The sequence below is a fragment of the Magallana gigas genome, chromosome 5, assembly GCF_963853765.1.
Source record: "Magallana gigas chromosome 5, xbMagGiga1.1, whole genome shotgun sequence".
Classification (NCBI taxonomy): Eukaryota; Metazoa; Mollusca; class Bivalvia; order Ostreida; family Ostreidae; genus Magallana; species Magallana gigas.
The window spans coordinates 18,992,616-19,010,683 of record NC_088857.1 but is presented as its reverse complement, the minus strand read 5'-3'; the positions used below and the strand labels follow the sequence as shown (position 1 = coordinate 19,010,683).

The window sequence follows — 18,068 nt, the reverse complement described above, 5'->3', positions numbered from 1 at the left end:
AAGCAATTTGATATTTAATTATAAATCAACGAAATCCTCGTGAAAATTAAAACAGTACCAAAATTAATCCCCTCTGATGTTATACATTTATTTTCAAGTGTCAGCTTGATAAAAAAAAAATAATAATCGAATCATTCAACACAGTATTAGGGAATAAAAGATAAACCAAGAAATTGGATTGCGGTTGAAACAACATCGGAGCGAAATTTACCAAGGCCGAAACGAGAAACACATTTGCTGTTATGAATAATTGCAGAGGCATTCCGATTCGGCTTGGATTGTCGCGTTGTTCGTACGTTTTTCTCCAATTTGTTGTAAGTATTGTTATTTGTTTATATATTCAATGTTTTATTTGTACATTGCTAGTGTTGTATATATCTATATGTTTCATCACAATATGTAACGTTATATAAGTATCGTAATTAGATTATGTAGATTTGTCACTCAGATGATTTAAACCTATGCTTCGTTCGAATTACCTCAGCGATTTCCTTTTTGTATTGAAGAAGGAAACTTACTATAAATTCAGCTCCATATTGCCAGTATTTATTTTTAAATAAGCCCCTCATACTCTAGATTTTCTTTCAGCTTCATGGTAGTTATTCTGGTTTTTGAACACAAGCAAAGATACATATATTTTCGTTTTAATTTTCAATTGTTTGTAAAAACAAAACAAAACATGAATGCACTCTTAGTATTACCGCAATATATGCTGGAATAAATGAATAATCCACCATGTTTCACTTCTTTGAAACTATGGTGCATTGTGAAAGATTTTCTAAACTCTGACATGTTTGACATGAGTACTTGGTATTCTTTCATAGCCTTGGGTAGGATTGGATGTCTGTTGATAAATTCAATCCAGGTATTGAGAGTAAGCAATTTGAACAATTTTAATTGTAGCATCAATGTATTTGAGTTACATTCTACTACAATTATTGCTGAGATCAAAGAGATGCCGCGGACATTATTCTCCAATATACCACGAACGTCATCAGTAAATTATCAGATCAGAAATACCTATTTGTCTCGCACTGATCATTAAAGTACAACTTCAAACTGTAAAAAGTTTTTAAAACCATGTCAATTTGACTTGTTAGTTCCAATCAAAATGATGTGTATTGCCAAATGTTACTTTAAAGAGATCAATGCGGCTGTTCTTAGGACCTCCCTAGCACATTTTCACTGCATGTTTTTACATAAAATATATAACGGGTAGTAGTAATAATCGTATTAAATTGCCCTTAAAATATTAGGAATATAACTCAAAGATATTTTATAAATAAGTGAAGAGTATTAAACATCCCAAGAAAAAATTCTGTTGTCTGCATGTGATTCCTTTGATCGATACACATGTAAATATTACTAACATAACTGCTGGTGTTACATGGAACAGCCGTCAAAATGACCTAGATCGTCTCTCTATAGGAGAAACGATCTGTAGAAATACTGGGCTGTTAGTAGAATAGAAATAAAGTTCTTGTTTTCGTGAATGTTGCAGGATATTCTCCTCGGTCTCAAAATGTTGTTTAAAATATAAAAGCCTCTGCTTTTATATTTCAAAACAACATTTCTCAACCTCGGAGGTTATTCTGCAACATTCACGAAAACAAGAACTTTATTTCTTAATTAAATTTGAATATATTAATTTGATTGACAAAATCCATAAAAATTGAATTTATATCATCAATGAAGCAATGCAAGATATACATGACGTCAAACTGATTACTGCACTTATAGTTTGGTGCTTGCATCGTTGTAAACATAAAAAACCAGTTAAGTTAAAAATTTTGAACAATTTGCTGTTCTCCAATGTAAATATAAGTAATAAACAGCAATGTTTAAAAGTTTACTGGGATATGAACTTGGTTGGTCATGTTATTCAATCCTGTAAAGCCTAAACTTAGTTTTAACTTGCTGTTTATTTCTGAAATGATTTTCTCCAACCAGCACTTTTAGTGAATCAGCAGTGTCAAAGGATTCTGAATGAAACAAGAGCAAAAGGAAGTTTATTTACTTAAATTCCTAAAAATAGAGTTCAAGCAAGTGCAGGAGCTTAACTTGAAAAAAACATGATTTTAAAAGAAACAAAAGGCCGATGGACCACATTGCTAATATCTAAGATATTTTGAATTTGATACTATTATGCTCATTCAATCAGAGTTCTGGCTATTGTTGCACAGGTGAGTGATGTGGACCCTGGGCCTCTTGTTCTGACTCGTAATCTGTTATCACTTTTGTATCACACACTAAAAAAGTTTTAAACAGATAAAAGAGCCAGAACATTGGCGTGATATGAATGAAATGTTGACTGTTTTTGAAAACTTCTCGTTTTGCAGTCACTGCATGAAATTGTGGACAGTCCTTTGACTACATGAAACACATACCTTTTGGCTTTGTATTTACATGATAACGTGATGTCACTGTTACCTTACCTGTTTATAAGACTTAGAAGTGTAGCTGAGCCGATGTCATGCTGATGATTATATATATTCATATGAACTTTGATTTCTAACCTTTTAATGTTGTCATCTTGTAGGTATATTGTTGTTGATGGAAATTTGATAGTTGTGTAAAAAAAGAAAAGAAGCGAACATGGATTTCCAGCACCGTGCTGGCGGTAAGACGGGAGTGGGGGGTGTAGCCTCGGCCTCGGAGTCGAACAGAGACCGGAGGGAGAGGCTGAGACAGCTGGCCTTGGAGACCATCGACCTCAACAAGGTCAGTGTAATTTGTGTCCTTGACACTGATTAAATTTTGAGTTTAACCTTGATGTTAAATTTAGCAGTTTATTATAAAAATTTTCTTGCATTTTAATTAAAATAGTTGTGTTTTTGATTTATTACTGAATTGTCTCTCTTTGAATAGTGTAAATATTGAAACTGCTAATTTTTTTTTTGAAATTTGATATTATTAATCTCTTAGTTGATACTTACATGTACTTTGAATTATCTTTCAGGATCCTTATTTTATGAAAAATCATTTGGGGTCTTATGAATGTAAGCTGTGCCTGACTCTCCACAATAATGAGGTAAAATAATTAGATGTCAATTAGATAATAAACACTGCCTGTTTTAGTATTTATATAAATTACTACATACTATGACAATGCGATAAAAAATATTTGATATCTAAATTTTTTTCTAGTATAACCGATGAATTTTTCCATTCTGTAGGGTAGCTACCTGGCTCACACCCAAGGAAAAAAACATCAGGCTAACTTGTGAGTAACCAAACTATAGTCAATTTTCTCTCAATCAGAATTTTCTTTGAAATTTTCTTTTCATTGAAATGAAAATGTAAATGTAATGAAATGATGAAAACTAATTTTATATCCACACAATGAAATAAAACCTTTTGTGATGTTACATGTAGAGACAAAAGACACATAAGATATAATAGTATTACTATACATTATAAGATAGTGCATTACAATTTCTGTGTAAGGCAAGCCAAAAAAAAAAAAGATTGTTTTTTCAGGCACCAACATACTGTGTCAGATGCTATAGCATTTATTGGTTTTGTTGCTGTATTGTAAATTGAAATAACTCAAATCTTACAATATAACTAATATGCCTGCCTGCACTCTATATTTTGAATTTTTGGGCAAGAAAAACTAGATATTAATTTTTTTGGTGTAAGATACATATGCATGTTTTTGCAACACATAACTTCATTTTCCAAGGGCCCGTCGAGCAGCCAAAGAAGCCAAAGAAGCACCAGCCCAGCCTGCCCCCGAGAAAGCAAGGGTCGATATCAAGAAATTCGTCAAAATAGGAAGGCCCGGTTACAAGGGTCAGTCAGAATATGTCATGTACATGTATTTGTGAAAAAAAAATTATGGTATCTCACTTCTCATGTTTTGATTTCATTGTGCAGATGTTCATTATATTTTAAATAAATATGATTTTATTAATTTAATCCTCCCAGAAAGATCATTATTTCATAATTACACAACATTTATAAAGGAAATCCATTTGAATTCAAGAAACAAACAAGTTTTTGGGGGAACTATTTTCTCGTGCGGAAGGTTTTTTGACGAAAATGACAGAAACAAGCAATTTTACGAATTTTCAATATACTCTTCTTTTTATTATACGTTATTCATTATTCACATTTTTAACATTTAATAGGATTTTGACATGTTCTATAGGTCCCGTGTGACTTGTACAAAACTAAATTTTGAGAGAATGATAGATGTTATTAATAAGCATAATATCATGCAAATATATAGAAAGTGTCTAAATCTTTTGAAGCCAAATTTTGCGAGAATTTTACCTTTGAAGCCATATATCTAAATAAATATATCTAAAATACTGACCCCCATGTTTTATTATGTCAAAATGATACTGAATACATATCTGGGCAAACTGGATTAATTGTATAAAATTCTTGATATTCAAAATGTTTTTTATTTCAAATCAAATTGTAACTATTATAGAAATTGTCTATTTTAAGTGCAAAAAGGTCACACAAAAATTATGCAGCTTCATACAATTTTTTTTTCATAATCCCTCTATTTAGTGTGACCATTGTGCATAGTTAAAAACAATATTTCAAGGAAAAAGTTTGCTTAATCAAAAATACTGCTGTACTGACAACAAATCCTAATCAGGCAGAAATTGCTTTTTAGGTGCAAAAAAGTCAAATTAAATTGGCCATAACTCAGAGGGATGAACACTGACCTCCCATTAACTTTGTTTTTTTCAAGTATGTTTTGTCTACAGATTTTAATGATATGCCGTACTTCTCAAGGAATTCTTATACAAGAACATTGAGGAGTGGGATACATTAATCATTTTATAAATCCTTTATAGCGAGCGCAGCTCGCCGGCGCGCAGCGCCGGCGCGAAGCGAGCTCTACCGGCAAGGCGTGTGTGAATAGAAAATTCGGACTAGTTGCACATTCATTCAACGGATTTTTTTGGCGTCAGTAAATCGGACCAGTAATGCATCGTTTTAATCGTCCCAGTAGTTCCCTGTAATCATGGCAATTTTTATCACTTCACACTCTCACGAGAATCAGCAAGACAAAATTTAGACAGTAAAAACAATAACGATGTAAGCGACATACAGTCAATGTTACCTCTAAAGTTCACCTCAGTACACTTTCAATAAAAAATAATCGTGTGACGTCACAAACGTTTACACATTGATCCGATATATTTTTTCGGAGTCAGTAAATTTTGACCCACAATTCATAGTACCAATGGTTTCCAACCTCACGTTCCAACATCACGTTCTCCCGAGAATCAAAGTAAAACCTTTGAAAAGCTTATAAGATGTGTAATTTTAAGAACATCATGCTTTTTAAGTAAATAAAACAGTATACTTCGCATACTTTTATTTCTCAAGGGAATTTTAAAGAGTAAGACGACACTTAACCAACGTCAGCTTTGACGTCACAATAAGCACTGATAAGGGGAAATTACTCTAATTGAAGTTATTGTAAATCTGCTGAAATGACCAAAATCCTCTCAAAATCTTGCAAAGGCTAAGATAAAGAACAGCTGACGAATAAGGACATTTCTTCAGATACAGGAAACAGTTGTAAATTGCACTTATTTGGATGAATGCTCACAAATATTTTATTCACTATAATTACGGTAATTTCCTGAAACGTAACGTTATACGTAGCAGCGCCTTTTTTTAAAGGGGGTGGGTGGGTGGATGGCAGCCTCATCCAAAAAATCTTTGCAAGCAAAAAGAAAAATAAATCATGAAAATTATAATCCTTCAGCTCTTTAGCAGTTCAATGGTTTCTTTATTTTCACTTCCATTTATTACATGCGGGGGGGGGGGGTTGTCTACTGCAAAAAAAAGGGGGGAAATCAATCAATCAATCATAATCACATTCACTTTAAAAGAGGAGATGCAGTGCAATGAATATTTATATATTAAAATCTTTATTTTTTAACAACATTGTATCTGAGATTAAACTATTGTTCTACATATAAATAAATAAATTATAACAAATCTTATAAACTATGAATAATGAAAATTTACTGAAAAATAGGTATGTTTTATTTTTTGGCATTCAAATTTCACGTTGTTAATTTTATTTTATTAATTTATTATAATTCATTGTTTGATCACATGCTGTGCTCGCCCCAACGGTCGCACCGTAAAACATATTACTGATGTTTAAAAATTCCTCATGATGTGTGCCACATGCAGACCATTGGAAATCTCACTAGAAAGATATATTAATTGTGGTGGTTTAACTGAACTCATGCTGATTAATAATTTCCTTGTGTCTTCATTGAGATCATTTTTTTTTTTCAGTGACCAAACAGAGGGACCCTGACAATGGTCAGCAGAGCTTACTGTTTCAGGTAAATCTAAGACCATGCATTTACTTTCTATAGGTGCATGGTACGTGCATTCAACTTCCTTTTACATATGCCTTATATTTATCTTTCCTTCATGTATCAGTGAAAAACAGGAGGATTAAAAATCCTTTGTAAACTGTTACACTTATTTGATTTACGTGTCAGTTCAGGATTAAATTAATTTAAAGATTTACTGGAAAGCAGGATATGAGGCCATGCTTTAAAAAAATGTTTGTTTTTAATTGCAGCCTGTGGGTCTCTAGACCCAGGGAGGGAAAGAATTTTTTTATTTTTTAAAAATCGAAGTTAAAGTAATTTAAAACTCTGGTAAAAACTGGTTAAAAATAAAAATCTCCATATAAAAAAAAGTTCTTTATTTTTTGCTAATAAATTTTTTTCAGTGGCTGGTATTTCAATGAGGCAGAAGGCAATTCCAAACATACAAATATTTTATTTTGGCCTGATTAATTTACATTTAGGTCATGAATACATCAGTATTACCATATTTGTTCTTTTGAGCACCTTTGGTCCCTAGAAAATTGATAAAAAAAGGTGTGGCTATGAGAGGATGCTGATTGTGGTAGAGTTTGTGTACCATGAAAATGATTATTGAATGCTTTACAAGTTTGTTAACAAATTTAAAATTTTGTTGCTGAAAGTCTTAATGAATTTTTGGGGTGAGAGCTAGGTTGTTATTCTCATTGGATTAGAAAATGTCCACGGAGGCTCTTAAAGGGGGAGGGAGGCTCAAGAGAGTGTTGTAAAATAAATGAGTTGCATGAATTAGAGTTGTCTTTCTTTGTGGATAGATTGATTACCCAGAGATTGTGGAAGGAATAGCTCCACGACACAGATTTATGGCAGCTTATGAGCAGAAGGTGGAGCCACCTGACAGGAAATGGCAATATCTGTTGTTTGCGGCTGAGCCATATGAGACTATTGCCTTTAAGGTATGCCAAATAAATTTTAACACATTATTTCATACACATACCATTTATTATTTTAAAGTTTCTAGTGTCATCCTATAACAATGGTATCCTTTTCTCTTATCCAAAATATTATCTCTCTTTTCATTCCAAATAATTACAATTATTTTTTCTTTCTCTTTAATCTTAATACAGGTGACACTCGATGGCTCGAACTTCGATCTCTTGAAGTTCTTGATCTCTCGAAGTGAACTCACTGTCCCAATTTTTTTCTCTATAACCTAGCAAATTTACTCTTGATCTCTCAAACTCCGATCTCTCGAAGTTCTTGATCTCTCGAAGTAAAACCTGGGTCCCGTCATACATATTTCTTTGTTTTTCACTCTCGATAACTCAAAGTGGTTACTGTGTACACACGCGGTCGATCAAGCGTATAATTATAGCTCTGTGTGGACCTTACCTGGGTGGTTGTGTGAACTCCTGGGGGGCTAGCGTGGTAGTGTTAATTGGTTGATTATGTAAGTGACACTACCCCTTGCTTCATTAGGTAATTTGTAAACATTTCTGTGTGGACCTTACCTGGGTGGTTGTGTGAACTCCTGGGGGGCTAGCGTGGTAGTGTTAATTGGTTGATTATGTAAGTGACACTACCCCTTGCTTCGATAGGTAATTTGTAAGTGATCTATTAATTTCAACAACCTATGAAAGTTAAGGTAAATGCTCTTTATTTAGAATATTCTAACGTAATAATTAAGAAAACATAATATGCTTAAAAGTTTTTTTTAACGTGAAAAAATACACTTAATAACCACACAAGTAAGTTTTGTATTGTTTACATTGAAGTAATGTAGAAGAAGAAAATACGATTGAAATCATGTCAGACTATCCTCCCATGTTATAAATATAGATTTCAGGCTTCTTTAATTTTAGAACCAAAATGATCGGAACAAAAATTTCTGGATTTTTTTAAACTTTCGATCTCTCGAACTCTTGATCTCTCGAAGTTTAGTCATGGACCCCTGAAGTTCGAGTTATCGAGATTCACCTGTAGTTACAATTTATATTTTTGGTATCCTTTGTTGAAAACAAATGTGATATGTGAAAGGTGAAAGATCAATTTATTTTCCTGATAAGGTGTTTGCATCCTTATCTAGAACTTTCACAAATGAATCCTACACTTCTGCCATTCAACCATGAGGAAACATTTTTGTAAAAATCTACATGTACAACTTTATTTAAACAATAAAATGCCTTCTTTGTTGATTCATGCTGGATATGTAGGTGGCGACATTGCAGAAAAAATAGGTAACTCGCATTAGCGGGTTATATGAATTTTTTCTGGAATGATCACTCCCTTAATAACCCGCATGAATCATCAAAGATATTTACATCTTTCTTTTTTTTAACAAATTAATAAATTGATAGTAAAAAGTAAGTAAAATTTACTGAATTACTGTTATTGTACATCAGTACGTTATCAAAAAGAAACAGCCAAATCGTTTCTAATGGGAATTTGAGTTTGACATCAGCATGATTATTTCGTGCAGTCTGTGATCTTTCTTAGATTGCTGTAGCTTTCGACCTATTGATATATGGGGTGTGTAGATTTTAGTCCTGTCTAGGTTTCAGTCTCTGTAGGTTTCGACCAATCGGCATGTACCTTTCAGTCTGACCAAAAAAAAATGATTCAATGCTTATATTTATGTTTTTTGACATTCCCTTTCCGCAATAATGATTTATTTTTAAAAATGATCTGCCTTATTCCACAAGTAATCTGCAATTAACAGAAGAGCCATTGAGACAGCCAATTGTGCTGACAAAAACAGTGCACAGGGGTTTCACTTTAATCTCATCAGCCATTGATCTTTTAAACCGTTAACTCCAAAGTATAGGTTTGCTTGAAAGTATTTTAATTATACCCCCGCAAACGAAGTTTAGGGGGGTATATTGGTTTCACCCTGTCCGTCTGTCCGTCTGTCCGTCTGTCTGTCTGTCCATCTGTCTGTAGACACAACTTTGTCCCCCCTATAGAATTTTTTATTACTGCATGGAACAGTTTGAAAATTTGTACATATGTTGAACACCATCTGAAGATGTGCACCTGCAATTTTTTTTAAGATCAGACAAGATTTAATGATTTTATGACAGTTTTCATTTTCCTAATTCTATATATTGTACGCTAATGTTGAAAAGTAAGGGAGGTAATCCTTACAGATTTTATTAATTAATTAATAGAAAACCCTCTAAAATATATTTATATAAATACATCCAGATGGAGTTTTTTGTCTTTATGTCTTAATTAATAAAAAAAAAATTATTTTTTATAAGTATTCTATCAACTGACAATGCAAAGTTTTTGTTTGTCAATGATAAATTCTTAGGAGCTAATGAGAACATCAAAGACAAGTGTGACTGAATTCATTTGTCCCAAGGGAGCCATTATCTGAGCCATGGTTCAGATGGAGCATGTGTTTAGGGGAAATTGATAATCTGTAAAATGGGTGATGGTTTTGGGGCTATTTTAAAACTGTTTCATGTAAACCAAAAGGTCTATCATTATAAGGAAATAAATAATTTAATTATTAATAAAGAAGTTAAACTATTTTTAGAGGTTGTTTAAATTTATTTGTCAAGTAATTTGATGAAGTGACCCTATTGGGCATTAATTTAAATGAAATTCAAAATTACTGATATGATTGTAGTGTTTTGGCAATTTTAAAATTGTTTGTAATATTAAATTTTCTTTTTTACATATTTTTACATAGTATGGTAATTATGGTAATGTTTTGGGAGTTTATTAAATTTAATAAGCTCATCAAAGAAAATCATAGTCCTATGGGATCAATTTTCTGATATGGAGTTCAATTGTGCCATAGGAGAAAGTGAGGAAAATTTGAAACAACTAATTGCATCTGTCAAGACTCTTATTAGAAAGATATTGAAAGTTTTATCAACAGAAGAGCATTGCTTGGCTACCGGTATTTCTATTCACTGCAAAGGGAGGGGTTATTGTCATTTTGTTGGTTTTTCTTTAAATCAATTAAATTAAAAAAATATATCATCAAATACATACATTTGTAAATGTATTACTGTTATAGATATGTATTTACAGTGAAATTCTGACAATTTTGATTTTAATTTTTCTTTGTTAACTATTTTTTTTTTTTTTTTTGTATGTGTTCCAAACCTTAATTATTATTCAATTCAATTATTTGTCCCATTTGAAATTAGCCTAGCGGGGGTATTAGTCCCATTAGGACAGTTCTAGTTGCGATTAGCAAGGGGAAACTTAGGCCCCAATAATGCACAATCTATTATTAACATCTATAAAGGAGGCCCACACAGAGATGTTGAATGCACAGCTCAATATTTATAGTGGCTTAATGATCATGGAAAATATATCTGACCGTGAACATGGTTAAATTAAAAACAACATAATGTTTTCCATGTCTACAGTATCGCATTCTATCTTTTACTTTCAATAAGTGTCGGCGTGTTGTCGTATTTATGAGTTGACTATTCCAGACTTGTCCTTTCAATGAGCAGTTGTCCATTCTAGAAGTTGTTGCATTGATAAATTTTTTGCAACAAGTTGTCTTTTGGTGAAATGTCATAGACGCATGTAATATAATTTGATAATTTTGTTGACTAGGTACCAAGCCGCGAAGTGGACAAGGATCCAAAAAAGCTTTGGTCGCACTGGAATAGAGAAACCAAACAGGTAGGTAATGGGAGGCCAGTAGCATTTCAATCCTCGTAAGAGAAGACTCGATCATAATTGAATTCAGTTCACCTATTTTTAAGACAATTTTCCAAAATGATAACTGTATGCAGAGTTATTTCCGCCCATGTAATTTTTTCCCTTCTACACTTGCATATTTAATACACCGTGGCGCCAAATGAAGCATATAGACCCCAAAAATTTGTTTTGATTTTTGGTTAAGCTATGTTTGTATATTTTTGCAAAATACTTTAGAAACTTCAAGACTTTTGATCGCAGGATCCAACGTCCTAAAAAACAAGGTCGAAAGGGGCAAAAATAATACAGGGGCAAATGTATACAGTACTATTATATGATAACAAAAAAATTTAGTGTGTTTTTTAGTGGAAAATTTTCTCACTTGAGACAACCCCTGAATATGAAATGTGTACAAAAGTTAATCCTAGGATTTAATGGAGAACATGTACCACAATCTATACAATACCAATGATATCAGACCTTGAACTCACCTTGTCATACAAAGATGTCATGCAGAAAGTGTTTGTAACATGTCTATTGATTGTTGATAAGCAGTGAATCATGACTGATAATGAAGTAAATAAGAGCTGTATGTAGAGCTTTTCAAGAAGCATCAGACAGTTGGGATTGTTAGGTCACTTGAGTCATCCAAATATCCGCTTGCTACCCAGATCTGTCTGGGTCCATTGTCTGTAGACGAATATTAGTCATATTTAACTTGTGAAACCCTCTTCTTTTTTTTTTTATATCAAAAGAGGCCTTGAAGTTCTTAATCAAACTTAACAATTTTTACTCACCTGGGCTGCGTTTTACAAAAGAACTTACGACTTACGACCAAATTAATGAATGATGTTTAATCACGAACTAACCAATGTTTTATTCTAATGGCTGTGAAATATGATTACTTTTGTATAGCAGTCAAAATAGTTGTAAATAAATGAGTTTATATTTTTTTTTCCGTTTAAGATCAATCCATGATGCGGATAATATTTACGACTTTGTCGTAAGTTCTTTTGTAAAATTCAGTCCTGAACTGAAAGCTCAAGTGAGCTTTTCTGATCACTTTTTGTCCTGCGTCTGGCTGTCTGTCCATCCATCTGCCCGTCTGTCCTTCCGTCTGTAAACTTTTTACATTTTCGACACTTCTGCTCCAGAACCACTGGGCCAATTTCAACAAAACTTGGCACAAAGCATCCTTAGGTGAAGGGTATTCAAGTTTGTTTAAATGAAGGGCCATGCCCTCTTTCAAAGGGAGATAATTAAAAATTATCAAAAATTAGTTGGTTTCTTTAAAAAATCTTCCTCTAAAAACCAACAGGCCAGAAAAGCTGTTTTTGCATGGAATCATCCTCAGGTAGTGTAGATTCAAGTTTGTTCAAATCATGTTCCTGGAGGAATGGTTGGGCCACAATTGGGGGTTGAATTTTTACATAGGAATATATAGAGAAAAATATTTAAAAATCTTCTTCTCAAGAACCAATTGGCCAGAAAAGCTGTAACTTGTGTAGAAGCATCCTCAGGTTTAGATTCCAGTTTGTAGAAATCATGATCCCCGGGGGTACGGTGGGGCCACGACTGGGGGTTGAATTTTTACATAGGAATATATAGAGAAAATTCTTTAAATGAAATTTTTAAAAAATCTTCTTGCTGCTTTTTACCCTTCAGGTGCTGTGTTTCCTTAGCATTGCGCAAACTTTCTGCACTTGAGTGAAGAATGTCAAAATACTTCCCACAAAAGAGTTTAGGATTCAGAGTTGTTTGTACAAGTAGTTTGTTTTCAGTTGCTTTGTATTTAAAAGCCAAATCCTTAGTGTGAATGGCTCAACGGGCTGCAACTGCAACCACTAATATGCGGGAAGTAACATCAGCCATTGACTTGAACACCTGCACCAGCGCTTGTAGGGCGCCTGTTTTGTCCTCATTAGATACGTATCATCAAGGATCTTGACTTCTTCTTAAAGAGTTGACATATGCCCGGTCTGAACGAATGTCAGAAGTTAAAGCACTAGTCGATTGATTACTTGAATCCTTGACAAACTCTTTAATTCAAGTGTCAGTCAACCTTTTCATGCAATTCTCTTGATAATGTTGGCATTGGGCTTCGAAATTTCCCAACATGAAAGGCAGAAAATTACCTGATTGAGGAGGGACTAAACCCTGCGTCAAGTCGCGGCGATTCTGACTCGTTTCTGTCAGAGAGAGATTTTCTGATGCAGCTACATTTTCCGCAGAGAAAACTTGACTATCAGAACGATTGCCATTATTCCCCACAGAGGGAACTTCTGGATTTGGCAATGTAGCTGACTTTCTCCCCACTTCTGCTTTCTTTCGCTCAATCATCTTTCCGATTAATGTCCGTTTTACCTCTGACCACTTACTGCACACTTTGCATGGAAACGCTTCATTGAAAACTCTGTGTCTATAGCACACCGAAAGGTCTCCAAAATGGTCATTTCTCTATTACATTTTAAGCAAATTTTAAATAAATCTGATTTTTTAAAACCTGGGCTTCAAAAAATTTAATCGAAGAAACAGCAAGCGGCTTTTCTTCTCGAATGCCCGAACAAAACTGAAAGGGAAGTATGCTTGTGCATTATGGGTAAACATTAGGTAATGCCACAGGGGTGGTATCAAAAGTTCAGGCATGATCGTAGGCAGCTCGGGGAAAATGCAAAAAGTTGATGCATGTAAGTATAGATATCTCGTAAACGGGTTTTACCTTTAAAAACCTCCAATTGGGCAGAATGCTGTAACTTGTGTGGAAGCATCCTCAGGTAGTGTAGATTACAGTTTGTAGAAATCGTGATCCCCGGGAGAATGGTGGGGCCACAATTGGGGGTTGAATTTTACATAGGAATATATAGAGAAAAATATTTAAAAATCTTCTTCTCAAGAACCAATTGGCCAGAAAAGCTGTAACTTGTGTAGAAGCATCCTCAGGTAGTGTAGATTCCAGTTTGTAGAAATTATGATCCCCGGGGGTACGGTAGGGCCACACAAGGAGTTTAAAATTTGATGTAGGTTGGTTTTTAACCGGGTTTTCCAACGGAAAAATCCGGTTATTAAAATGGTGAAAATGGCGGGCGGGTGGGCAGGCGGGCGTGCGGCTGCCAAAAGGGTACCCTCATTGTACGGATAACTCCTCCTACAATTTTCAACTTTTGCAGATTAATTGTACATATATCAGAGATGTGCATATTGCTAGGATTTTGATTTCTGATTATCTATAAAATACCAGCTTTTGAACTTAGTCATTTTTTGGCAAAATATTACAGATAGCTGGGTTCTCCATTTCACTGGATACGGGTTGACATGGATTATGGATACAGTTCATGTAAAAGAAAATCTGGGTTGCTGTCACATTGACAGCTTTTCATTTGTTATTTATATGAACAGTTGTTTAAGATCATTTTGAGAATGGCAATGGTCAATATTTGATATAACAGATACAAAAGGTGCCTTACATAAAAACATCTGTAGAAAATTTTGAAATTTTTTAAAAACAGGATCAATTCTACTCATTCTTTGTCCCTATATTTTAGATATGACTTCAGAAACTTGAATTTATTATGTCTAGTGTTGCTCAGGTGAGCAATGTGGCCCATGGGCCTTTGGTTTTTACTGTTTTAAAAAACGTGTACAAGCTGCTTGGTCTGATTTTATATCAAAGTTGGTGAACTCTTTTAAATGATGTTTATGCTAAGTATGTGTATAATAAAAGACATTGCAGTAGTTTTCTGGTCAATTAAGCCATATTTCAATTTAAAAAAAAATATAATGTACAAAATTTGTTTTTAAAAAAAAGGACACAAAAGGACAAAGCGTTATTCGCTTCATATTAAAATGTGCCCCTGACATCGAGGCAGCTTTAATTGTGTTATGACTTTGACATCGCTATAAATAAATGTCATAATGATTTCGCAAATCAAAAATAAACCTGTGTACGTTATGTTCACTAATATTTCTTAAGTTTGCTTTGTTTACAATAGTTGCATATTAACATGCAGGTTGAATTAACCTAATCCTTTGGGGGACAAAACCAAATGGTTCCCTTTTCCAAACATTCTCATGATGCAGTTTGGTTTGTTGTATTTTTTTTGCCCATAAGAAATTATTTTATTTACTTTGAATATCTTTAACATAATTACATTGAAAAGAGACTAATTCTGCTGGTGTAAATAGGTAAAAGTCTACAACTTTCTGAGATAATTGGTTAATTCACCAGGAAATACTAATAAAAAATTCATGGTATGAGAATTTGAATGCTAATCACTTAGGATATAATTATATGAAATGTAGGAAAAAATCTTTCATGTGAAGTAAAATGACTTAAATTTCACATGTACTCTCTTTTCATGTGAGTTAATCTTTTATCCATCTATTTTGGACCTTTTTTTCAAAACTTCCTGTTCCTATAGATGATGCTTTTGTTCAAACCAGAAAAATTCTGCTGGTATTCAGTATCTTTTTAAGGGCGGGGGTTGATTTTAAAAAAAAAAAATTAAGGGCTTTAATATTGTGTTTTTTTTTTTAAAAGAAGAAAATAAGTAACATTTTACTTTGGAATCTTTAGAATTAGCGGTAGCACAATTTACAAGGATTTCTCTGTCTTTCTCACCCAGGAAATCCTCAGGTTTTAGCTCACCTGAGCTGAAAGCTCAAGTGAGCTTTTCTGATCACATTTTTTTCTGTCGTCTGCTGAGGCTGTCTGTCCATCCGTCTGTCCGTAAACTTTTCACATTTTCAGCATCTTCTCAAGAACTACAGCGCCAATTTCAACAAAACTTGGCACAAATCATCCTTAGGCAAAGGGGATTCAAAGTTGTGAAAATTAAGGGTCACACCCTTTTCTAAGGGGAGATAATTGGAAATTAATGAAAAATTTTGAGAAATTTTCAAAAATCTTCTTCTCAAGAACCATTAAGCCAGGAAAGCTAAAACTTGTGTGGAAGCATCCCCAGGTAGTGTAGATTTGAAGTTGTGAAAATAATGACCCCCAGGGGTAGGGTGGGGCCACAATGGAGGGTCAAAGTTTAACATAGGAATATATTGTAATATCTTAAAAGTAACTTATTTGCAGAGCAAATGACTAGCAATGACTTTTCCATTTTATACTCAATTGAAAGGAGGTTGAAACGGTGGGTTTGAGGCAGTGTGGGCGAAGTTTTTTTTTTTCAAATTTTAATCTTTACAGGTTTCGTTTCAAAAAACAAAATAATGAATTATCTAAAAAATACTTGTAGGAAAATTTTTCACTAATCTGTTGTTTCCTACCTTAAATCCACCAAAGTATGGCACCTTGAACCTTTGAAAAACTGGCAATTCATGAGTATTGGCCACTACTTTAAGTGATTCTACAATAGCAGCATGATAGGCATTTATAATACATGTAATAAGAAAAAATATAAATATATAGGAAAAGACTAATCAAAACACCAACAGAATAAAATAGTTCTTTAACATTCAGAAACTTTAAGAATACATTATACAAAATAATCTGTATTTCCATAATCAGATGAAAAAAGTAATTTTTGAAAAATTATTTGATATGTTTTGAAGTTCCAAATTAAATATTGGGTAATTCCTTCTTTAAATACAGGTATTGATTTGATTCAATATTTTGTTGTTGCTCAAAAGGCAGTAAACATATGAGGAAAATGAAATGTTTAAAGGGGCATGGTGACGATTTTGGTCAAAATTTTTTATTTTTTTTTATTTTAATGTTTACAATGCTTTAGTAAGGCATTCTTAATAGGCAACCAAAATTTGAGTGTCATTTGATGAGTTATAAGCGAGTTACAGAGCTTACAATTCTTCGCTATGTAAACAATATGTTTGTTTACATTTCGAATGTTGAAGTGAAAATTCCGGTTTTTTACCCAAGATAAAAATAGGGCCTTATTTACATGACGAAGAATTGTGAGCCTTGTATCTTGCTTAAAACTCAACGACTGGCACCCAAATATCATTTGATCATTAGAAATGCATTGCAAATAATAAAAACAGAAAAATAAAATTCGACCAAAATCGTGACCATGCCCCTTCAGTAATGATTATAGATTGGTTTATTAGAATGTTCTTCTCTTTTTCTCTTCTTCAGTTTTTCCTGCAGTTTGCTTTCAAGATAGAATCCAAGACCCCGATGTCACTTCCGCCTCCTCCAACAGAGGGAAAGAAAGAAGTGCCAATTCCAGCAAGCTCTGCCTCTGTCCCCCAACAGCTTCCTCCGCCACCCCGCATGCCCCCTCCCCCAAGGATGCCCCCACCACCCCCAATGGGACAAGCAGGAGGGGGACCTCCTCCCATGCCACCTCAACATGGAATGCCCACTATGGGTCAGGGCATGCCTCCACCTCCCATGCCCCCTGGTGGAGTCCCTCCCCCAGGACCTCCCCCAAACATGCCAGCTCCTCCCCCTCCACCTGTTCCTCCCCCTGGGTTACCCCCAGGGATGCCACCGGGAGCTTCAAATATTGCCCCTCCTCCTCCTCCACCCCCAAAGTAAAACTTATCACCGGATCTGGAGTAGATGAACTTAACTTCAAAGTGAATAGTCTCTTGATGTTTGTAGATCAATTTTATATCATTGTCATATATAAGAGAATAAAAAAGATAGATGTCATTCTGTCAAGTTGACTTATTGATTTTCTGGTATTTATTGATTTGATAATCTGCTACATAGGCGTCGGAAGCAAATTGAATGTGGGGGGGGGGGGGCTAGACTAATCCTCAGAAGTATTGAGAAAAAAGTAATTCCCAAAATCCTGGAAATCCTAATCCGGGGGGGGGGGGGGGGGGGGGGGGGGTAGCCTATACTTCCAAAAAAAAAAAAATTACTTACCCAAATTTTTTTTTTCAAAATCATGAAATTCCTAATCCGTGGGGGGGGGGGGGGGGGGAATAGTATGCTTCTGAATCTAACTTCTCAATCTTTCAAGGTAAATTAGGAACGATAATCTTTCCTGCGAAAAAAAGTGGGGGGGGGGGGGGCTGGACCCTCTATCATGCTATGTTTCTAATGGTTAGGTATAACTTTGCAAAAAAAGTGGGGGGGCTTAGCCCCCCCCCCCC

At 34.2% G+C, this 18,068-nt stretch overlaps 1 protein-coding gene across 1 annotated transcript; it reads left to right on the top strand.

The window, feature by feature from the left end:
* The first annotated feature begins 199 nt into the window (after positions 1-199).
* On the top strand, positions 200-17,619 carry LOC105337617 (splicing factor 3A subunit 2). Its single transcript, XM_034444869.2, has 9 exons — positions 200-314; positions 2,540-2,721; positions 2,960-3,031; positions 3,177-3,223; positions 3,686-3,795; positions 6,286-6,335; positions 7,142-7,282; positions 10,911-10,979; positions 17,098-17,619. The coding sequence occupies exons 2-9, from the start codon at positions 2,596-2,598 to the stop codon at positions 17,500-17,502; spliced, it is 1,020 nt and encodes a 339-aa protein (XP_034300760.1). The 5' UTR covers positions 200-314; positions 2,540-2,595; the 3' UTR covers positions 17,503-17,619.
* The last annotated feature ends 449 nt before the right edge of the window (positions 17,620-18,068 follow it).

Coding starts and splice junctions, on each gene's coding strand:
- LOC105337617 (XM_034444869.2), top strand. CDS start 2,596: ATGGATTTCCAGCACCGTGCTGGCGGTAAGACGGGAGTGGGGGGTGTA. Junction 3,224..3,685: donor AAAAAACATCAGGCTAACTT/GTGAGTAACCAA, acceptor TCATTTTCCAAG/GGCCCGTCGAGCAGCCAAAG. Junction 7,283..10,910: donor ATGAGACTATTGCCTTTAAG/GTATGCCAAATA, acceptor TTTGTTGACTAG/GTACCAAGCCGCGAAGTGGA.